Genomic DNA, 24,955 nt, shown 5'->3' with positions numbered 1-24,955 from the left:
TAATACTGGTAGCAAATTCAAATGGGTCTATCATCATGTAATATCCCAGAGGCTAAATCACAGCGGTGTGTGGGAGCTGCAGATACCACTGCCCTGTGTAGAAACAAATATTACATTTTACACCTAATGTGCCATTCCTCTGCATTGAGTATCTGTAACCAGTGCCTCTCTGGGTATAAAATACATATTCTTCCTCTAAGTTACTGCACAACATGATCCATTCCATATTAGTTGTATGCTGGCTTGTAAAGAATATTGGTATAGAGTAGTAATATACCATATTGGGATAATGTAAATGGGGACTTTATCAATCTTCCTCTAAGTTGCACCATCTAAGGGTTAATTTTGCACAAAGGTGTGGTGGTGTATCTAAGCTCTTATCTAAAACAACACATGTCGTGTAAGACTTTTGTGATCGCCCTATGACTTGGAGAAAAAAAACCTATTTATGTATTATGTTTATTTTAATGTACTGTATATTTTTAAATCTTTTTTTGAATGCAACAAATATCCTTTGAAAAACTTATGGTGCCAATGGAACTCAAGCTTTAAAATGAAGATTCCTAATGATTATCATATCGTGTGCTCTGCAACTCCTGCACTAGTGATGGTGTGGACCGCATGAATGGACGCATATACTTCCTGTTTAAGTCTTTAGAATGCAGTGTAAGAATGGGCACATTACTTTCTGTTTGGAGCACTTGGAATGCTTACTGGAATACTTGCAGTTCTAGTTTGGCGGCCATGTTACTTCTGGTTTTCTGAAAACTCCACATATATTTTAGATAATTAGCAGAGTTGTTTACACATCACGTTTACTACCGGCATCAGCTCCCTTGGATCAGAAGTATTTGTCATTTTTGCTGACTGTAGGATTTTCCAGCTGCACCTAATTTGATTGGGGCATTGTAGGTTTGAAGTGCTCATTGCCATCTTTACATCAAGTAGAAATCTTACACAAAAAGGGGGGTAACTTGCTGTATGGTGGTTTATTATATTATGTTTTAAATGGCTTTAATACATGTGAGTAGGTTTCCGTATACTTGGTCACACGGTGTTGTCTTGTTGCATGTGCTTTGGTCTTTTTTACGTATCCTTAAAGAGAACTGCATAATATGATTTGTTCCTGAATTAAGTGGAATTATACTAATTGTTTTTGCAGCATTTAAAGATGCAAATGTGAAATCTTTTGTTTTTACAACTTGGCTGCGCCTTGTTCACTGTTCTGCTATTTTCTAATACAAGAATATTGTACTATATTTATAAAATAGACTCCACACAAAAAAGTTAAACATGTTACAATGAACAGACAACTGAGAAAAGTTCACCTATTTCTGGCAATCCAACAACTACAAAAATGGAAGCACCAAACCTACATACTGTTTATTTTTACATTTTACTATTTCTGAATGGAGCCTCATTTTTTACTTTAGATTTTTTTTTTTTATATCATATGTACTGTAACAAAAATATATCAATGATTATCTATATGCTACATCAAAGCAGCAACATGTTAGGAACTGTGGATTTCTTGCTGTGGATACATTAATGTTCATGTACATTCACTGAACACTTTCTAACACAATCTACACTCAATAACACCACACATTTTACATAAAAACATGCATCCATTCCAAATACACAGCCTTCTGAAATTCATACCTCAAAGAGCTTTTCAGCAGATTGAACCATCTCTACTTCATACTGTATCACCACTGCCTGCTTTTTGTCCTGTCATGTCCAGCCTCACAATAACACTGTTCTCCCTTCCTGTTTAGTTACTGTGGCACCAAATATATAATAGCAGTGCTGGCATAGGAAAAATGTAATATAATATATGTGTAAATAACTTATTTGATTTGCTTCTTGTGATGAATAACAAGGAGGCTTATATAATATATCATAAACCTTTAATAAACGTGTATTGTTGATGTAACAAAAATGCAAATATACTTTTTTTATTACGAAAATACACATACTGTATTAACCAGCAGTGAACAAGATGTTATACTACTACTAGAGTTGCAGTATACAATTAGTGAACAGCACTTGCAGCAATCTGTGAAAGATCATTTTGCAGAGCATGTTCAGAAAACGAAAAGAGGATACAATAAGTACAATGTACACTTACATTTCAAGGAAAGACATGAATGTGATATTAAACAGTTGTTATCACTTTGTAGGATAGAGATGTCCTGTGACAGAATTGTAAGTAAAGTCTTATCTGGCACAGTACATGTCTTGTAAGGGTCTTTCATTAGAGCAACCCACCAGCAATTACTTGGTGGGAAAAAAGGTATTTTAAACACTGAGTTAAAATAAAATACAACCTTTATTTAAATTTGTTAAAATTACGGAATCAGTGAATTTTCTTTTGATTTGCTTCTTGTGATGGATAACAGGGCTTCTTTAATATATCATTAACATTTAATAAACTTACATTATTGATGTAACAAAAATGCACATATTTAAAAAAAATTCTACGACTTAAGCACAAATATGCTGTTTCTACATATGTTTGCAAAAATAACGCAAATATTTTTTTTAAATAATACATGTATATACATGTCTGAGCATGTCCAGCATGAATAAAGTATATATTTTTTGAAATGATGGTTAGATCATACACCCCATTTTCTGTGAGATATTTAGATCAGTGACTGTATGAAGAAAAAAAAATACGTCCTCCAGCAATGACTCATTTTAAAAATCATTTTAAAATGCAAAATTATATCATGATCGAATCAGCACGTTTATTTTATAAATCAATTGGTAATAATATACAACGCTCCATCATCAGTGATAAATCAATTGGGAATAGTATACACTTATACATCAGAATGATTATAAACAAGCCATATTTGCAGTATACCTCATGATAACGGTCCTATGAGCCAAAACATTGATTCATATACAATATATACTATTGTTCCTAAAATATCAAGGGCGAAGTCGAAAAGATGAAGCACCAGCATATTACAAATAGACGTGTAAAACATTGTATTATTATTATTAGCATCAGCACTCTGATCAAAAAAAAATGTGTACTGTGTTTTGCTGAGTATTTGTAATATGCATTTTTTTTTTTTAAAGTTAGCAATTTCTTATCTAATTACACAAGTCATGTTGGGTGCTGGTAGCCCTCATTATTAGCATTTATCTTAAACAACAGGCCACTCATCATCCCCCCTCCGGACTTTCACCGTGTAAGAGGATCCCAGAACCACAGAGAATGTATGAAGAAAAAAATACTTTAAACACACAATGATTTCTTCATATAATATTATTAATATTAAGAGTTAATACTTATTTTATAAATCATTTTGAAATAATATACATCGTTGCATCATCAGTGATAATACACAATGTATAAAAAGCGCTTATAACTGATTTTGTAGGCTTATTTCATATAAAATACCAGCAGAATGGAATGAAAAGTGGGCGTATCAGGAGGCTTGGTTAGGGGCGTGGTTAAGGGTGTATCTGGGCGGGGTTAGGGTGGAAAGTAGGCGTGGTTTGCATAATTAGGGGCGTTCCCACCTGTCAAAAATGAGTTTGACGGAAAGTGGTTCCCTTTACTACTGATATTGATTTACTTCCTCTACTGCTCCAACACTAGTATTACCTAGGGCTTACACGGAGTATAATTATAATTATTGTCATTAAATGTCTATGCTACAATGGCTATGTAATGCATGTTGTATCATTTTGTCCTATTGTTAACTCACCGGTCAATAAAAAAACTTTTGAAAAAAAACCCAAAGAAATTGTAGTCCCGGCTTTTCAGGTATCGGGACTTTCTCCGGGAGATGCGTCGCTGGATGTGGTCCGCGCATTAAGGATCTACGTGGATCGTACCTGTGCCATCAGAAAGAAAGATTCTCTCTTCATTCTCTACGGATTTCACAAGAGAGGATGGCCTGCTACTAAACAGGCGCTGGCAAGATGGCTTCGAATGACGATTTCAGAAGCATATTCGCAAGCTGATCTCCCTGTTCCGGCTAATGTCTCTGCTCACTCTACTCGTAAGGTAGGTCCTTCATTGGCAGCACAACATGGTGCTTCAGCAGAACAGATATGTAAGGCAGCCACATGGTCTTCCATTAACACATTCATTAGACATTATGCCGTGGATACTTTTGCCTCTCATGATGCTGAATTCGTGCGTAAGGTTCTGTCCAATCAAGAGCGTCCCCACCACTAATTTGCTTTGGAAAATCCTATTGTTATCCTGTGGATAACCTGTGGACCTTGCCGGAGAAATATACGTTATGGTAAGAACTTACCGTTGATAACGGTATTTCTCCTAAGTCCACAGGTTCCACAGGGATCCCACCCTGACGCACCTGATTTGAGGATCCTTCTACTCACTAACCTCTTTTTTCTTGTATGGAAAGGTGTGCATGTGTGTTCTTCTTGCCTGATTAGGGCTCTACATGATGCTCCTGCCTTGTGCTTTGGAATACAACTGATTTGCCTGAGCTAGGGGGCGGGATATATGGATGGGCCCCTTGCACCTTGGGAGGCCGGAAAGCTTTTGATCGTTTGGTGCCAATCCGCTGTCACTCCATCATATCCCATTGTTACCTGTGAAACCTGTGGACTTATGAGAAATACCATAATCAATGGAAAGTTCTTACCATAACGTATATTTTGTGCATAGTTGAGTCACTTGGCCTTGTTTCCATGTTGAAAGTATGGCTTTTTGACCACAATTCTTCCATGAAGACCACTTCTGGATAGACTTTTCCAAATAATAGATGGGTGTACCTGGCTTCCGCTGGTTTCTACCAGTTCTGAGCTGATAGCACTGCTGGACATCTTCCGATTTTGAAGGGAAGTAAGCATGATGTGTGTTTCAACTGATGCATTACGTTTCTTTGGCCGACCACTGTGTCTACGGTCCTCATCATTGCCAGTTTCATTGTGCTTCTTCAAAAGAGGTTGAACAGCACATCTTGAAACCCCACTCAACATTGAAATCTTTGCCTAGGAAAGACCTTGCTGATGCAGTATAACTACCTTGTGTCCAGTTACTGTGGTCTTGCCATGGTTTATGATCTGTTACATGAAACTGTCTTCCACACCTCAGCTTTGTAGCAGAGTTTGGCTGTTCCTCACCCAGTTTTAAGCTTCCTACACGGCTGTTTCTGTTTCAGTTAATGACTGTGTTTCAACCTACATATGAAAATGATGATCTTTATCACCTGTTTGGTATGGTTGGTTAATCATACACCTGACTATAATCCTACAAAATCCCTGACTTTGTGTAAGTGTACATAGAAGGACTGATGCTGTTTTGAGGGCAAAAGATTTCTCTTCTGTTCATTCATTTTGCATAGATAGATAGATAGATAGATCATCCAGCAAATTTGCGAGCTGTCATCTTAACATTATTGGAGGGAGATAAATATGCCCCCATACACACACCATTGCAAGCCAAATACTACAGAGACACCCCCACCCCCTAACTGTCAACTACCTGATGCACATGATCCCTGTCCTAGCACTTTAGTCCCCAATGCTTTTCAATCACACTTTCAATGTCCAGGGATCTCTTCTGTCCAAGCAGTTCATTGGGCTTGAATGGCCGTAGAAGCAGCAAGAGGAAAGTCTAAATTTCGAGGTCAATATAGACATAGTCACTTAGCACTCATACGTAAGTCTTAATAACTGTAGCATTTTTATATGACTGCAAGTGCTGCAGACAGCTGCCTTTGGGGATTGGTTTAGTGTTAAAAATCTATTTGTCCAAAATTGAATCCTTTGGGGAAAAAAAAAGGCTGACTTTGGTTAGAACAATGTGAAACCAGAATGCAGTACAGGGTTGAGTATCCCTTATCCAAAATTCAAAATCCCACATTTTTGGGTCCCCTACTGAGATAATGACATATATATATTATATATTATGTGTATATATAGATATATTATATAGATATATAATATAATATAATATATAAGTATATTTGTCATTATCTCAGTAGGGGACCCAAAAATGTGTGATTTTGAATTTTAGATAAGGGATACTTAACCTGTATTTCTCATACATCCTAGAGGATGCTGGGGACACCAAAAGGACCATGGGGTATAGACTGGATCCGCAGGAGACATGGGCACTTTAAGACTTTGAAAAAGGGGTGTGAACTGGCTCCTCCCTCTATGCCCCTCCTCCAGACTCCAGTTTTAAATCTGAGCCCAGGCAGACTGGATGCACACTGAGGAGCTCTCCTGAGTTTCTCGGAAAAGACTTTATGTTAGGTTTTTTATTTTCAGGGAGAACTGCTGGCAACAGTCTCCCTGCATCGTGGGACTTAGGGGAGAGAAGTCAGACCTACTTCTAGGGAGTTTAAAGGCTCTGCTTCTTGGCTACAGGACACCATTAGCTCCTGAGTGTTTGGAACACTAGGTACGCCTAGGGGTTCATTCCCAGAGCCCACTGTCACCCCCCTTGCAGAGCCAGAAGTCAGAAGACAGGTGAGTAGAAGAAGAAAAGAAGACTTCAGTGACGGCTTTGAGGTACCGCACAACGGCCGCGCTGCGCACCATGCTCCCACACACAGAAAGGCACTACAGGGTGCAGGGCGCAGGGGGGGTTGGCGCCCTGGGCAGCATAAAAACCTCGTTTTATAGCTGGCACAGTGAAATTGGGGTGCAGGGACACTAAATTTCTTACCTCCGCCAGCGTTTTTAATTTTCAAAAGAGCGGGCTGAAGCGCGCTGGGAGGGGGTGGGGCTTAGCCCTCACAGCTCTACTCAGCGCCATTTTCTCTCCGGAGCTGCAGAGACGCTGGTCCTTCCTCACCACTGCTATCCAAGTAACAGGGTGCAAAACGGAGGGGGGGGCACAGCAGAATTGATGCAATATTGAGTGTGTACAAAGCGCTGCAGGGTCTGAGGCATTATATATTAGAGTTTCAGAACCGGGTCAAGCGCTGGGTGGTGAGCTGGCAAACTCCCTCTGTGTTTCTCTGACAGGCTTTACTGTGGGTCTGTCCCCCTTTTGGCCAGTGTGTCTGTGGGTGTCGGTACAGGTGTGTCGGCATGTCTGAAGCGGAGTGCTCTTCCCAGGAGGAGACTGGGTTAGGGGTAGAAACGGCTGTGGGATTGACCCTGTCGGCAACGCCGACTCCTGATTGGGTTAATGTGTTGAATGCTTTGAATGCTAATGTGGTTCTAATTAATAAGTGATTAGATAAATCTGAGTCTCAGAACCAGGTTTGGAAAAAATCTCTGGAGGATGTATTGTCACAAGTCCAGACCCCCTCGGGGTCACATAAACGTTCTTTTGTTCAGTTAGCAGGCACAGATACCAAGACGGACACTGACTCCAGTGTCGACTATGGTGATACCAGATTAGACCCAAAATTGGCAAAGAGCATTCAGTACATGATTGTGGCAATAAAAGACGTGTTGCATATCACTGAGGACCCTGCGGTTCCTGATACTAGGGTCTGTATGTATAAAGGAAAGAAACCTGAGGTAACGTTTACTCCTTCTCATGAACTGAATACCCTTTTTGAAAAAATGTGGGAAAATCCGGATAAAAAGTTTCTGATTCCCAAAAGGATGCAAATGGCGTATCCGTTCCCCTCCGGGGATAGAGAAAAGTGGGAATCACCTCCCATTGTGGACAAGGCGCTATCCCAGTTGTCTAAAAAGGTGGCTCTGCCGTCTCCTGACACGGCAGCCCTTAAAGATCCTACGGATCGTAGACAGGAAAATACGCTAAAATCCATTTACGTCACCACAGGTACACTACTCAGACCAGCTATTGCATCTGCGTGGGTGAGTAGTGCTATCGAAAAGTGGGCAGATAACTTGTCATCTGATATTGATACCCTAGATAGGGATACCATCCTTTTAACGCTGGGTTATATCAGGGACGCCGCAGCTTACCTGAAGGAAGCGGCGAGAGATATTGGCCTCTTGGGATCAAGGGCCATTGCCATGGCAGTCTCAGCTAGGAGGGCATTGTGGATTCATCAATGGAATGCTGATGCTGACTCTAAGAAAGCTATGGAGTCGTTACCGTATAAAGGTGGTGTATTGTTTGGGGAAGGTCTCGCTGATTTGGTATCTAGCGGGTAAATCCTCATTTCTCTGGCTGGGTCCACAGGATTATCCACAGGATAACATTGGGATATGGGTGAGCGACAGCGGAAATGGCACCAACACGGTCACAAGCTTTCTGGCCTCCCAGGATGCATCGGGGCTTCCCCATATAATCCCGCCCACTGACTCAGTTAGATCAGTTTTTTGCTTGGTGCGGCAGGAAACCGCATGGTCACAGGGCTGCTGTAGATAAAGCAGCCTGATGCTTTTATTATTTAATTTTTGTAGACTTACTATGTTTTTCTTTTTTGAGCGACTTTTCTTAACAGCGTCTTAAGCGCATACTGGAAAGAGTCGCTCCAACAACTCCCCACCGGGTCGCAACAACGCTTACCTTCGCGGTACAGTGCTGTCTCGACGGGCGTCTGTGTCGGATGTTCTAGCAGGTCCAGCAGACGTAACCAGGCTGTGGCCGGAGCATGGGGGGAAGGTGAGTCTATGGATTTCCTCTTACTAGGGGGGTCCGGATACAGCTACACTCCAGGGATCATAGGCGCCAGGACTAGGTAGAGGCCGCGATCCTTAGAGTTTAAGTCAACAGGGGGATTCAGACGCTCTCCTGGCCGCCCCTCCTCCGAGTTCATGACCAGTTTCTGCGCGTCTCCTGTCCATGAACTGAATGACCTCACTTCCGTCTCAAACGCTAACACGAGGGTACTCGGTCGCAGCTTAGATGCTGCGGTTGTGTACACTAGAGATCCCGCCTAGACCGAGTCGCAGGCCTTAGAGTCTGCATACACGTGGAAGTCGCTGCGCGTCCATGTCCGTCAGTGAGCGACTGTGTCCGTTATCAGTTATCGGGAGCGGTAGTGTACATCAGTAGCGTCTGAATCCACTCAGCGTCTTACGAGCGCATTTGCTTGGATATGGAAGTGTGGTGAGTCTCCCTGTATCCCGCTCTACAGAGGAAGGGTATACAGTACTAAAAATTCTCTCTACTTGTTAGTATGAATTGTTAATTTTTAGTACATATTGCATATGAGATCTGTATATTACTGTGTTTTCTGCATGTTATGTTGAAAAAGAACCAGTTGAAACAGAAGTACAATTTTCCTACTTATGTATAAGTTATGGGGGTTGTATTCTCATATGACACAATGTCTAATGCTTTAACATGTGACTGACTGCTAGTATGTGTGCTGACTTTTCTCTGTAACGTCAGTCCTGTTCTGACCCTCAATTCAGGTGCACTGTGGTCAGATTGATCTCACTTCTATATACTCATATATAGGTGATTTTCAGTCACAAATTGTGTAGTCATTAACAGATTATTAGCATGTCTGTGAGCAGCAAAAGTGACGAGGAGAATTTATCAAGCACTCCTACATCCCTAACATGCTTATCTTGTAAGACAGGGTTAATTGGTGGGGACCAATTGGTCACTTATGAGGGCTTGTGTGCGAACTGTTTTGCTTTTCAGCAAAGTAAAAAAACAGGAGTTGGTTCAACCACCAACAGAGCCACCATGGAATATGTTCGCAAAGACTCTATCTTCAATAGCGGACAGGTTAACTCCGGTAGCACCACCTCAAGGGTTAGGTTACACTATTAACCCATACATGCAGCTCCCTTCCTACAGCTTGGTTCCAGTAGCCTCTACAAGCAACCAAGGGACAGGTAAGACTAAGACAGATACGTCTATGTGGCAGACTACACAAGATGATACAACAGATGATGATACAGTATATTCAAATACTCCGTATGATGATCAGTCGCAGAGTTTTAGTTCAGAGGATGTAGCTGAACTTATTAATGCTGTGAAGACTGTTCTCTCTTTGGAAGAGCCAGCTAAGACAGTGTTAAAATCTAAAGCACCTGTGTTTAAACGAACAAAATCAGTTAAAACTGAATTCCCAGCATCAGATGAGCTGACGGAAATGATGGATGAGTCTTGGGCGACGCCTAGTAAGAAATATAAGATTCCGAAAAGATGGAATTCTTATTATCCATTTCCAGCTGCGGATTGTTCGAAAAGAGAAGTTCCTCCAAAAGTAGATGCACTACTGCGACTCGTGCATACATCTGCTTTACCACTGTCATCTACCTCACTAAATGATGTCACAGACAGAAGGGTAGATAGCTTCCTGAAAAATGTATTTTCTCTAGTAGGAGCAGTGGTAAGACCTGCTATGGTTTCGGCCTGGGTAGCAAAGGCAATGGGCGAATGGATAGAGGAACTAGAGAATGACATCTCTTCTCCTACTAGGGAGCAAGAGTATAATTTAAGCCGTTTAAGACAATCTGCCCAGTACTTGGAAGAAGCAGCAATTGATATGGGTACAGTTGCTTCTAAAGCTTCAGCCTTGACAGTAGCCGCTCGCAGAGCAGTTTGGCTACGTACCTGGAAAGCAGATGCGGAATCCAAGAAAGAATTGGAAGCTTTTGCCTTTCATTGGTAATATATTGTTTGTGAAACCATTATCGGATATCCTAGAATCACAGGCTGAATCAAAGAAGGTCAGATTTCCGGCTACTTATAACCCTAAGTCTAAGGGTTCAAAGTTTCGCTCTTTTCGTTGGCAAAGCGAAAGCTAAAGAGGAGTCTAAACAACCCCAGTTCAAAACCAGGGGTAGGAAGCAGTGGGCTAACAAAAAACCGGCTTCCAAGCCTGAACAGAAACCATCAGCTTGAAGAGACGGGCCTCCGCCTGGAGGATTCCAGGGTTGGGGGCCGACTCCATCATTTTGCACACATATGGCAACAGTCAACAACAGATGCTTGGGTGCAGAAGGTGGTATCTCAGGGGTATGGGTTCCCATTCAGGAGGCAGCCTCCTCAAAGATTTTTTTGCACCAGCCCGTCTCGTATAGAGTCGAAGGCCAAAGCCCTGCAAGAAGCAGTCCAAAAATTACTGCAGTCAGGTGTGATTGTCCCAGTACCACAGAGGGGACAGGGGTTTTACTCCAATCTATTTCTGATCCAGAAGCCAAATGGTCATTTCGACCAATTCTCAATCTGAAAATGTTGAACAAATACATTTGGATCCCAAGGTTCCATATGGAGACGTTACGCTCCATAATGTTGGCTATGGAACCAGGAGATTACATGGTATCTCTGGATGTAGGGGATGCTTACCTACATGTGCCTATAGCACTGTCTCATCAGTGTTACCTCAGGTTTGCCATCCTCCAGGAACATTTTCAGTTCCAAGCCTTGCCCTTCCGGCTAGCAACTGCACCCAGAGTGTTTACCAAGATCATGGTGGTTATGGCAGCTTGTCTGCGCAAACAGGGGATAAGAATATTCCCATACCTCAATGACCTGTTAATCTTAGCAGATTCGCAAGATTTACTTTTGGGCCATCTTCAACAGACAACAGTTTGTTTACAGAGACACGGGTGGCTCATAAATTGGGAAAAGTAGTCTCTGAATCCATCACAGCGGATGGTTCATTTGGGGGCCATATTGGATTCAGACCTACAGAAAGTTCTCTTACCAGAGAAAAAGATAGTCAAGGTGCAGGTCATGGCTCAGGAAGCGTTGCAAGGCCAGACAATGTCAGTCCATGCAGCAATGCGACTGTTGGGTCTAATGGTATCAACCTTCGACATGGTGGAATATGCACAATTCCACTCCAGACCATTGCAGCACCTTATTCTGACCAAATGGAACGGAAATCATCAGACGATAAAAAAGCAGATGATAAAGTTTCCAGTAAGTGTAAAAAGGTCTCTAGCGTGGTGGCTACAGACAGACCATTTAAACAAGAGGAGACCCTTTTGGATAAAAGAATGGCAAGTCCTGACAACAGATGCCAGCCTGCAAGGCTGGGGTGCGGTACTCGGAAGTCTTTGGTTCCAGGGAAAATGGACCGCAAGGGAAAGTCGCCTGCCGATAAATCTGTTGGAAATAAGGGCCATTTACATGGCTTTGGTTCAGGCAAAGGACAGTCTGCAATGAAGACCGGTCCAGATTCGCTCAGTCAATGCGACAGCAGTAGCATAACTCAATCATCAAGGAGGAACTCACAGCAAGAGACTGATGGCGGAAGTAACTCCCATTCTAAGATGGGCAGAACTCCATCTTCCAGCATTGTCAGCAGTGTTTGTCCCAGGTGTACTAAACGGGTTCACTACGATATGCCGGCGGTCGGGCTCCCGGTGACCAGCATACCGGCGCCGGGAGCCCGACCGCCGGCTTACCGACAGTGTGGCGAGCGCAAATGAGCCCCTTGTGGGCTCGCCACGCTACGGGCACGGTGGCGCGCTATGCGCGCCACACTATTTTATTCTCCCTCCAGGGGGGTCGTGGACCCCCACGAGGGAGAATAAGTGTCGGTATGCCGGCTGTCGGGATCCCGGTGCCGGTATACTGTGCGCCGGGATCCCGTCAATCGGCATACAGAAGACCACCCGTACTAAACTGGGAAGCGGATTTTCTCAGTCGACACACCATTCAGGAAACCGAATGAGCATTACACCCAGAAGTGTTTCAGACACTAGTGAACAGATGGGGTCTACCAGAGATAGATCTCATGGCGTCTAGTCTAAACAACAAAGTTCCAAGGTATGGATCGAGAACAAGGGACCCAGGAGCGGTCCTTGTAGACGCACTGTCAGTAGAATGGAAATTTCATATGGAATATCTGTTCCCTCCAATATCTCTGTTACCCAGAGTAGTGAGAAAAATAAAGCAAGCAAAGGGAGCGATAATTCTAATAGCTCCAGCTTGGCCAAGAAGGCATTGGTACACAGATCTGCTAAGAATGTCCGTGGAAGCAACGATACTGCTCCCTCAACGTCCAGATCTGCTAATGCAGGGTCCTTGTTGCCACAGTCATCTGGATCGTCTGTCTTTGACGGCGTGGCTATTGAAACCTCTATCTTAGAAGCTAGAGGATTTTCGAGACAAGTAATCCAAACTATGCTTAGAGCAAGAAAGCCTTCTTCAGCTCGTGTGTATCATAGAATATGGCAAGCCTATATTCATTGGTGTACTGGAAAAAATTTGAATCCAAGATCTTTTAAAGTATCCAGGATTTTGGATTTTCTTCAAGCAGGATTGGATAAAGGTTTAAAAGTTGCTTCCTTGAGAGTTCAAGTATCAGCATTAACTGTATGGTTTCAGCATAAGATTGCTGATTTACAGGATGTACGTACTTTCTTTCAGGGAGTGGTACATATTCAACCTCCATTTGTTCCTCCTGCAGCTCCCTGGGATTTGAATTTAGTTCTTAAATTCCTCCAGGGTCCTCCGTTTGAACCGCTTAAGAGAGCAGATCTTAAATAATTAACGGCTAAAGTACTTTTTCTACTGGCAATGGCGTCAGCCAGAAGAGTGTCAGATTTAGGAGCATTATCGTGTAAGTCTCCTTTCCTAAGTTTTTTTTCCAGACAGAGCAGTTCTCAGAACGAGATCTGGCTATCTTCCAAAGGTGGTGTCAAAGTTTCACCTGAATGAAGAGATTGCAGTCCCAGCTTTTCAGGTATCGGGACTATCTGCGGGAGAAGCGTCACTGGACGTAGTCCGAGCTTTAAGAATCTACATAGATCATACTAGTGCCATCAGGAAAACAGGTACTCTCTTCATCCTCTACGGATTTCATAGAAGAGGATGGCCTGCTAGTAAACAGACGCTGGCGAGATGGCTCCGAATGGTAATATCAGAAGCTTATTCTCATGCAGATCTCCCTACTCCGGATAATGTCTCTGCACACTCTACATGTAAGGTAGGTCCTTCATGGGCAGCACAACAGGGTGCTTCAGCAGAACAGATATGTAAGGCAGCCACATGGTCTTCCATAAACACATTCATCAGACATTATGCCTTGGATACTTTTGCCTCTCATGACGCAGACTTCGGGGGAAAGGTCCTCCTGTGTAATCAGGAGCGTCCCCACCACTAAAATTGGCTTTGGGAATCCCAATGTTATCCTGTGGATAATCCTGTGGACCCAGCCAGAGAAATAGACGTTATGGTAAGAACTTACCGTTGATAACGTGATTTCTCTTATGTCCACAGGGATCCCACCATGACGCACCTGATTTGAGGATCTTGACAAACACTAAACCTCTTCCCTCTTGTATGGAAGGGTGTGCATGTGTGTTCTTATCGCCTAAATAGGTTTCTACCTGATGCTCCTGCCTAAAATTGCTGTGGAAAGAACTGATCTGACTGAGTCAGTGGGCGGGATTATATGGGGAAGCCCCGATGCATCCTGGGAGGCCAGAAAGCTTGCGACCGTGTTGGTGCCATTTCCGCTGTCGCTCATATCCCAATGTTATCCTGTGGATACCTGTGGACATAAGAGAAATCACGTTATCAACGGTAAGTTCTTACCATAACGTCTATTTTTGCCTTATGTTCCTCTGCAGCAAAAGAAAGCTCATCACTTGCAGATGCAGTCCTTTCGGACAAACAAGTACAAAAAAGGCCGAAGTTATTCCTTCCTGGCAAATAGAGAAAGGGGAAGAGGTAAAAGATCTCCAGCCGTGGCAGGCTCCCAGGAGCAGAAGTCCTCCCCGGCTTCTGCCAAATCCACCACATGACGCTGGGGCTCCTCTGCGGGAGTCCGCCCCAGTGGGGGCACGTCTACGACTCTTCAGTCAGGTCTGGATTTGTTCGGACCTGGACCCCTGGGTGTTAGGAATAGTGTCCCAGGGGTACAAACTAGAGTTTCAAGACGTTCCCCCTCGACGATTTTTCAAAACGGCCTTGCCAGCTTCTCTTCCAGACAGGGAGGTTGTATGCGATGCAATACAAAAGTTGTGTCTCAATCAGGTTATTATCAGGGTTCCCCCGTCAGAACAGGGAGAAGGCTTTTATTCGAGCCTGTTTGTGGTCCCAAAGCCGGACGGCTCGGTCAGACCTATTCTGAACCTAAAATCCCTCAATTGCTACCTAGGAAAATTCAAATTCAAGATGGAATCTCTCAGAGCAGTGATCTCCAGTCTGGAGGAGGGGGATTTTATGGTGTCGGTCGACATAAAGGATGCCTACTTACACATTCCCATATATCCTCCGCATCAAGCTTACCTGAGGTTTGCAGTTCAGGATTGTCATTACCAATTTCAGACGTTGCTGTTTGGTCTGTCCACGGCTCCGAGGGTTTTCACCAAAGTTATGGCGAATCCCGGGATTGAAAAAACGGCCCGGGATTGGCCTCCCTAGTCACAATTATCCCGTACTTGGACGATCTCCTGATAAAGGCGAGATCCAAGGACCAATTGCTGCAGAGCATTACGTTCTCCCTGACAGTTCTGCAACAACATGGATGGCTCCTAAACTTGCCAAAGTCACAGTTGAATCCGACGAAAAGACTGTCGTTTTTGGGAATGATTCTGGACACGGAATTACAGAGGGTTTTTCTTCCAGAAGAGAAGGCTCTAGAAATTCAGAGTCTGGTCAAACAAATTTTGAAACCAGCAAGAGTGTCTATCCATCAATGCACTCGATTGCTGGGGAAGATGGTGGCGGCCTACGAGGCCATTCAATTTGGCAGGTTCCATGCCAGAGTGTTTCAGTGGGATCTGTTGGACAAGTGGTCCGGATCTCATCTGCACATGCACCGGAAAATAATACTGCCCTCCAAGACCAGAATCTCACTCCTGTGGTGGCTGCACAGCTCTCACCTCCTAGAGGGTCGCAGGTTCGGGATCCAGGACTGGATCCTAGTGACCACGGATGCGAGTCTCCGAGGCTGGGGTGCAGTCACACAGGGGGAAACCTTCCAGGGAAAATGGTCAAGCCAGGAAGTTTCCCTACACATAAATGTGTTGGAGTTAAGGGCCATTTACAACGGCCTTCTTCAGGCGGAACGTCTTCTTCGCAACTTGCCCGTCCTGATCTAGTCGGACAATATAACAGCGGTAGCACAAATAAACCGCCAGGGCGGAACAAAGAGCAGAGCGGCGATGGCAGAGGCCACAAAAGTTCTCCGCTGGGTGGAAAAGCATACAAGCGCGCTGTCGGCAGTCTTCATTCCAGGAGTGGACAACTGGGAAGCAGACTTCCTCAGCAGACACGATCTCCATCCGGGAGAGTGGGGTCTTCATCAAGAGGTCTTTGCAGAAGTGACAAGTCTTTAGGGGATTCCTCAAATAGATATGATGGCATCTCGCCTCAACAAGAAGCTTCAGAGATATTGTTCCAGGTCGAGATACCCTCAAGCAATAGCAGTGGACGCCCTAGTGACACCATGGGTGTTTCAGTCGGTGTACGTGTTCTCTCCGATTCCACTCATTCCAAAGGTGCTAAAGATCATAAGAAGAACAAAGGTTCAGGCGATCCTCATTGTTCCGGACTGGCCAAGAAGGGCTTGGTATCCAGATCTTCAGGAATTTGTTCATAGGAGATCCCTGGCCCCTTCCTATACGAGAGGATCTGTTACAGCAGGGGCTGTGCGTGTATCAAGACTTACCGCGGCTACGTTTGACGGCTTGGCGGCTGAGCGTCGGATCCTAGCCCGAAAGGGTATTCCCAGTGAAGTCATTGACACACTTCTCCGGGCTAGAAAAGAAGTAACGGCGAAACATTACCACCGTATTTGGAGAAAATATGTGTCTTGGTGTGAGTCCAAGAAAGCTCCTGCGGAAGAATTTCAGCTAGGGTGTTTTCTCCATTTTCTACAAGCAGGTGTGGATGCGGGCATGAAGTTAGGCTCAATTAAAGAACATATTTCGGCCTTGTCATTTTCTTTCAAAAAGAATTGGCCTCCCTTCCAGAAGTTCAGACTTTCGTGAAAGGCGTGCTGCACATCCAACCTCCATTTGTGCCTCCAGTGGCACCATGGGATCTTAATGTGGTGTTGCAGTTCCTTCAATCAACTTGATTTGAACCTTTGCAGAAGATAGAGTTGAAATTTCTCACTTGGAAAGTGGTTATGCTATTAGCCTTAGCATCCGCAAGGCGGGTGTCTGAATTAGCGGCCTTGTCTCACAAGAGCCCGTATTTAATCTTCCATGAAGATAGAGCAGAGTTGAGGACTCGTCAACAATTTCTGCCAAAGGTGGTTTCATCATTCCACATGAACCAACCTATTGTGGTGCCGGTGGCTACTGATGCCTTCGCTGAGTCAAAATCTTTAGATGTGGTTAGGGCTTTAAAAATTTATATCGCCAGGACGGCTCATCTGAGGAAAACAGACGCTCTGTTTGTCCTCTATGCTCCCAACAAGATTGGGGCTCCTGCTTCCAAGCAGACTATTGCACGCTGGATCTGTACTACGATTCGGCATGCTCATTCTACGGCTGGCTTGCCATTACTGAAATTAGTGAAGGCCCACTCTACCAGAAAGGTGGGCTCATCCTGGGCGGCTGCCCGGGGGGTCTCGGCATTGCAACTCTGCCGAGCAGCTACTTGGTCGGGTTCAAACACTTTTGCGAAGTTTTACAAGTTTCATACCCTGGCTGATGAGGACCTCATGTTTGGTCAATCGGTGCTGCAGAGTCATCCGCACTCTCCCGCCCGTTCTGGAGCTTTGGTATAAACCCCATGGTCCAGCATCCTCTAGGACGTATGAGAAAATAGGATTTTAATACCTACCGGTAAATCCTTTTCTCTTAGTCCGTAGAGGATGCTGGGCGCCCGTCCCAGTGCGGACTCTATCTGCAATTTTTAGTTATTAGTTCTGTTTACACACGGGTTGTGTTATGATTATAGTCAGCCTGTTGCTGACGTTGTTCATGCCATTGACTGGAGTTTTGTTAATTGCCATGTTGTACTGCGTGTTTGAGGTGTGAGCTGGTATGTGTCCCACCTTAGTTATCATTAAATCCTTTTCCTCGGAATGCTCGTCTCCCTGGGCACAGTTCCTATAACTGTAGTCTGGAGGAGGGGCATAGAGGGAGGAGCCAGTTCACACCCCTTTTTCAAAGTCTTAAAGTGCGGATCCCGTCTATACCCCATGGTCCTTTTGGTGTCCCCAGCATCCTCTACGGACTAAGAGAAAAGGATTTACCGGTAGGTATTAAAATCCTATTATCCCTATGTTAATCTGATAGAATGTTTCAGTTTATGAGCAAACAGTATTAAGAGGTATATTCAATTAGGGTCGAAAACTGCCTTCTGTCGAAAAGACGGCAGTTTTCGACTTTTTAAGGTCGAATAGTGATTCGACCTATTCAGTCCCATCAGTTTTTATTCGAGAAGTCGTGGAATTCGACTTGTCGAATAGTACGTGAATCGGCGGTATAACTGGGCCAAATTCGACAGGATTTGGCCCCGTTTCCGACCATCTCAGTCTGACATAAAAAAATGTGGGACCCAGAGGAGGAGAGGGAAGGGAGCCGCGAGGAGATGGGGGACAGCCGCAGGGCATACAGGGGAGAGAAGTGCTGCAGCACAGCGCTGCAGCAGGATGTCTCACAGCCGCGCCGCTCACGGCAGTGTCCACTCGGCTCCAGCAAGTGAGGTCACGCTTGCTGGAGCCGGGTGGATACTGCCGTGAGGTCTGGTGGCTGTGAGACATCCTTCTGCAGCACTGCTCTCCTCCGTCTACTCGCGGCTCCCAGTCCCCTCTCCTCCTCTGGGTCCCTCATCTCAATATTCAACTTTTTAAAAGTCGAATTGAGATGAGATTGAATAGGGGTTGTCGGATCCATTCCGACAAATGCATGTCGGAATGGATCCGACTCTAATTGAATATACCCCTAAATGTGTTTTTGTTGGTCATTTTGCAGAAATTTGACCAGCAATTTGCAGGTGTTTATTTAAACTGGTTGTCTTGCCTATAGCAACCAATCTGTTTACATTAATTTCATAAATCTGGTTGGCTGTAATGTTTTTCTGTGCTGCTGTTTTCTTAAATCTCCATTGCATATAGAATGTAAAATGGTACAGTCTTTATGTGCGTATTGGGACCAACTGATAAATTGATGATAATAGCATATATATATATGTTTTCCCAGCAATCCAATGTTGAAAGAAATGGAGAAATGCCAAGAACAGTGGACAGCCCAGGTATCTAGAAGATTTAACACTCCCTTTATTATAACAGTATTAAGTTGGCCTTAGATGTTAAGATTACCTGTCCAACCCTCCAACAAGTTGGCTGGTTGGATAGAAAATCTGGTAATGTATGACAATTGTCTATTTGCTCCCAAGCTTTAGAAAACATTAAAAAAAAAAAGTTTGATTTAACCGATTTGTTTTAACCACAGTTTCTTGTCTATCTTCTGGCATTTTGGAGCAGATGGATGATAGTCATTTGCTTCCATACATTACCAGATTTCCAGCCAACTAGTTGGTGCGTTAGACAGATAATCTTAAGGTCTATGGCCATCTTTAAATGTATGGGTTTTACACCGCTGCCAGACACCAACATTAATTAAATATGAATTTAAATAGATTGTGTAAATCTTTTAGACAGTGCTGCAGTTGTCAGCAGAGATAAATGAGCAATGGTAACATGTTCAACTAAAAATCAATTTATTTATTTATTTTTTTGAAATACGTATCCTGAATGGAACAAAATAAATACAGGTTGAGTATCCCTTATCCAAAATGCTTGGGACCAGAAGTATTTTGGATATCAGATTTTTCCGTATTTTGGAATAATTGCATACCATTATGAGATATCATGGCAATGGGGCCTAAGTCTAAGCACAGAATGCATTTATGTTTCATATACACCTTATACACACAGCCTGAAGGTCATTTTAGCCAATATTTTTAATAACTTTGTGCATTAAACAAAGTGTGTGTACATTCACACAATTCAATTATGTTTCATATACACCTTATACACACAGCCTGAAGGTCATTCAGTGATCGCAAAAACGCGCTATAGCACGTATTTTACCCGAAATTGAGGACCAGTGACTCGTTTTTAAAAAAGGGGTGGGTCCCCGGGGACGCGCTGCACTGTGATTGGCTATAAGTTTAATGAATGATGTCCTCCTTGCCCGGCTGCAGAGAGGATTATAAAAGTGAAGGAGAAGCCAATCGGGCAAGGGAGGGAGACATCATTCATTAAACCTGTGGCTGTCTGAGGAGGACGTGGTGACCCCTTTTCCCCTACGTCTAGTGGCAGTGAGGATTGCGGTGCGCTGCGCGGCAGGCAGGCGGGCTACTATCCTGCCATATGCTGAGATCTGAAGTCTGCAGGGGACCTGGCGGCGTCTATCCCGCTGCAGTTAGCTGGGAACCGGAGACTTCCTGAACGCTGCCTCGTGCATCTGCTGGGGGACCTGGCCTTGCTGTCATCAGAGTTCTGTCGCCGGGACTCCCACGCGGGTGACGTACTGCTCTGCTGGCCGGGAGTGCAGACTGCTGCTGCTGGGCTCCGTGACAAGGTGCAGCTGCATCTCTCCTGCCTAGTCTGCCTGTGCTCCATTCAAGCTTTCTAGGAGCTGCCACACGCACACTACAGCCGAGGTGGTGGTGAGTTCCGGGGGTCAGTTAGTGTGGACACGTAGTGCCAAGGTCGATGCTAGATTCAAGTGGCCTAAGGGGGAGGAGCCATGGCACAAGGGGGAGGAGCTATGCCAGTGGGATAGTTCCTCTACGATCCACGCCACCAACTAATACCTTTAGTAATCAGGTGGCGAGTGAAGCGGAGCGAGCCACCGAGCCCGAAGCGCGGCGAGCAAAGCGAGCCCGCGTGGGTACTTTTCGGGTACCCTCTTCGGCCATAGCTCCTCCCCCTGTTGACGTGTCTAATCCCCTAGTGACGTCGGAAGGTCCCTTCTCCCACTCCGATTTAGAACCAACCGTAGTGCCAATCATACGCACTCCCCACAACATGTTCACAGTGCCCATTATACACACACCCATCTGAAACCCCCTCCACTGACACCCACTGTGTCTGTGGACGACAACTGGGGGTCCGAGATGGTGGCTACAATGTGTATAATGCGCTCTACCTGGTGCAACGTGTATAACGTGCTCAACTTGTTGCAATGTGTATAATGCGCTCAACTTGTTGCAATGTGTATAATGCGCTTTACCTGGTGCAATATGTCTAAGTGTTCTTCCTGGTGCAATGTTTATATGTGCTCAACCTGGTGCAATGTGTATAACGCGCTCTACCTGGTGCATTGTATATAATGCGCTTAACCTGGTGCAATGTGTCTTAAGTGTTCTTCCTGGTGCAATGTTTATATGTGCTCAACCTGGTGCAATGTGTATAACGTGCTCTACCGGGCGCATTGTGTATAACGTGCTCTGCCGGGCGCATTGTGTATAACACGCTCTACCTGGTGCAATGTGCATATTGTCATCTACCTGGTGCAATGTGTATAACGTGCTCTACCTGGTGTAATTTGTATAAGTCCTCTACCTGTAGCAAAGTGTATAACGCGCTGTACCTGGAGCAAGGTGTATAACATGCTGTACCTGGAGCAAGGTGTGTAACGCGCTGTACCTGGAGCAAGGTGTATAACGCGCTGTACCTGGAGCAAGGTGTATAACGTGCTCTACCTGGAGCAACGTGTATAACGTGCTCTACCAGGAGCAAAGTGTATAACGTGCTCTACCAGGAGCAAAGTGTATAACGTGCTGTACCTGGAGCAAAGTGTATAACGTGCTGTACCTGGAGCAAAGTGTATAACGTTCTGTACCTGGAGCAAAGTGTATAACGTGCTGTACCTGGAGCAGAGTGTATAACGTGCTCTACCGGGCGCATTGTGTATAACACGCTCTACCTGGTGCAATGTGCATATTGTCATCTACCTGGTGCAATGTGTATAACGTGCTCTACCTGGTGTAATTTGTATAAGTCCTCTACCTGTAGCAAAGTGTATAACGCGCTGTACCTGGAGCAAGGTGTATAACGTGCTGTACCTGGAGCAAGGTGTATAACGCGCTGTACCTGGAGCAAGGTGTATAATGCGCTGTACCTGGAGCAAGGTGTATAACGCGCTGTACCTGGAGCAAGGTGTATAACGCGCTGTACCTGGAGCAAGGTGTATAACGTGCTCTACCTGGAGCAAGGTGTATAACGTGCTCTACCTGGAGCAAGGTGTATAACGTGCTCTACCTGGAGCAAGGTGTATAACGTGCTCTACCTGGAGCAAAGTGTATAACGTGCTCTACCTGGAGCAAAGTGTATAACGTGCTCTACCTGGAGCAAAGTGTATAACGTGCTGTACCTGGAGCAAAGTGTATAACGTTCTGTACCTGGAGCAAAGTGTATAACGTGCTGTACCTGGAGCAGAGTGTATAACGTGCTGTACCTGGAGCAAAGTGTATAACGTGCTGTACCTGGAGCAAAGTGTATAACGTGCTCTACCTGGAGCAAAGTGTAAAACGTGCTGTACCTGGAGCAAAGTGTATAACGTGCTCTACCTGGAGCAAAGTGTATAACGTGCTCTACCTGGCGCAATGTGCATAGGAGGTTCTACCTGGTGCAATGTGTATAAGCGGCACTACTGTGTGGTGTAATGTGAATTGGCACTATTATGTGGTCACGCCCCTTCCCCATGAAGCCACGTCCCTAAAATTTTGCAGCCCGCCTTCGGCGCGCACTACCTATACTTTAGCTTCTGGGAGGTGGAACACCAATTCACTTTCTGCCTAAGGGCACCAAAATGTCTAGTTATACCTCTGGTGCAGGGTGTCCTGCATGCTACACAGCCCAGGAGCATTGTCACCCCATCCCCCCACCTTGCAACACTTTTGTAGTGTCCAAACAAGATTAAGATGAATAAGAACCTTCATTACGATGGGACCCAGAAAAAGACCGGTAGGACCCCAATTTTTAAAAGTGAGGGGTCCCTGGGACCCACTTTTTTTTTGGCTCAGCGCGATCACTGTCATTTAATACAATATTTTTAATAACTGTGTGTATTAAACAAAGTTTGGGTACATTGTGCCATCAGAAAATAAAGGTTTCACTATCTCTCTCTTACTCAAAAAATTCCGTATTTCGGAATATTCTGTATTTCAGAATATTTGGATACGGGATACTCAACCTGTAATAGTAATAACAAATTATTCCTTGCTTTATTTCTCCAGAAAACTTTTTATTTTTTCTTCAGGAAATCCCGTTAGTCTCTCTTACTTATTCTGACACATGAAATAAGTTTTGAACCCAAATGGGCAATATTTTTTATTTATTTTTATTGAAATTTCAATAAAGGGAACCAAAAGCAAATGTAATGTTTTTATAACCTCAAAGAACTACTTTGTGGTTCTTGTTTCGCCAATAATACACCTTTCCAGAATTGTAAAAAGCAGGTTTCTAAAAAATCTGAACTTGAACTAAAAATACACTTTTTTTTCACGTTTTCACTGTCTCAATTTAAATTCTGTATGTTGAAGAAGAATATGGTAGTCCAACATGTCCTACAGTTTTATAAACTAGAAAATCTATCACATTAAATGAGGGACCACTTTTTATTTGACATAAGATAGAAGGCAATAATTACTAATGGGAAACATTGTTTGAAAGAGAGACACTCTCCTCTTTTAAGACATGGTGCCCCATATTACTGCGGGCCACTATGCCCTTCCTCCAATGTACGGAAAACGTCTATTTTCCGTAGCATAGTAATGTTGCCAGGTGATCACCAGACAATAGCTACTTGTGGGTCACTTAATTTGAAAACGTAGAGTCCCCTGTTTCAGATACGGTTGTCTACTATGTGTCCTCCCCCATATATGGAAAACATGTTCTCCATAGTGCAGGGTAATATTGTCCAGGCATCATATATGATCACCAGACAGTAAGTACTAAGGGTACTCATTATTTGAAAGCGGGCAACCCCCTCTTTCCAAAAATGAGTGCCCCTGATTTATGGAGGTCAGTTTTTTTTTGTTTTTTTTTGGGGGGGGGAGCTTCCCCCATCCCTGATCACCTGCCAATAATCTCAGTGTGTGGCACATAGTTTGAAAGGTGTTTGGATTGGCAAGATAGAGGGACTTAAAATGCCCTCCCCCTTTTATTTATTTTTTATTCATTTTTTCTTTTCTTTACAAAAGCGAGTGATTGATATCAGCAGATGTCTACATCCCCTGTTTGGATCAGTCGGGTAAAGGTTAAACTTTTTTTAATCCAGCCCTTTGCTGCGGAGGACATGCGGACATAGCTTCACCCATCCTCTGCAGTACATCTGGTAATGCCATTCATTATCAGTCCAAGCTATTGACCCACTGATTCTCTGATACTTCTGAAAAGTTTAAAAGCTGAAGCTGTAATGTTCATAATAGGTTTATGTTTTTTCAAGCTATTACACCATTGCAAGATGAGCAGGAATCTCTATTTCTCCGGAGCACTGTAGAAGCCCCCTACAATGGAGAATCACCAAGGATCATTACTTTGGATAGGTAAGACTATTACCTATATTCAATACTAATTTAAATGTATGTTTGTATTCCTAAACTGTTTTGTCTCTGCTGTTGGAAAAATACAAGACTGCAACTCACTGGCTACCGTCAGTGCGCAAGATCTTTCTTCCTATTTCACAGACAATATTGATAAGCTCCAACATGAAATGGTATTCCCTTTCTCAGCAACCAGTCTGCTCAATTTACATAGAAATGAATTACCTGGAGGAAACGCACACAAGTATGGGGAGAATATGCAGACTCCTTCCCTGAGTTTGATCCCACAAATGAAGATAAAGTATTAGGGTCATTCGATGTGACTCACATTACATTTCATGTTCATTTTTAGAAGTTTAAATGCACCACACACAAAAATGAAGCAGAAATTCAACATTTTTAAAATATGACAATAATATATGGGGTTGGAAGTCATAATTAATGCTTAGAAGCAGAAACAAATATACAAGCTTAGGGGTGTACTCAATTATTGTTGGAAACTGCCGTCTTGTCGGAAAGACGGCAGTTTCTGACAGGTTTAGATCGAAAAGGGATTCCGACCTATTCAATGAGACCCTTTTTTCCGACAAGTCAGGAAATCTGACTTGTTGGAAGCCTGTCGGAATGCACGAGCCGCTG

General features: G+C 43.9%; 1 protein-coding gene across 7 annotated transcripts in view; it reads left to right on the top strand.

Moving 5' to 3' along the window:
* MAP7 (microtubule associated protein 7) overlaps nt 1-24,955 on the top strand; it is a 401,030-nt gene that overhangs the window by 348,838 nt on the left and 27,237 nt on the right. For all 7 annotated transcript variants that reach the window (XM_063917404.1, XM_063917401.1, XM_063917406.1 and 4 more), the window contains 2 exons: nt 18,961-19,012; nt 24,220-24,319. In XM_063917404.1, the coding sequence (XP_063773474.1) occupies nt 18,961-19,012; nt 24,220-24,319 (152 nt within the window). The remainder of the gene's footprint in view (nt 1-18,960; nt 19,013-24,219; nt 24,320-24,955) is intronic.

Source organism: Pseudophryne corroboree, chromosome 4 (assembly GCF_028390025.1).
Source record: "Pseudophryne corroboree isolate aPseCor3 chromosome 4, aPseCor3.hap2, whole genome shotgun sequence".
Taxonomy (NCBI): domain Eukaryota; kingdom Metazoa; phylum Chordata; class Amphibia; order Anura; family Myobatrachidae; genus Pseudophryne; species Pseudophryne corroboree.
This window is presented reverse-complemented; position numbering and strand designations above follow the sequence as displayed.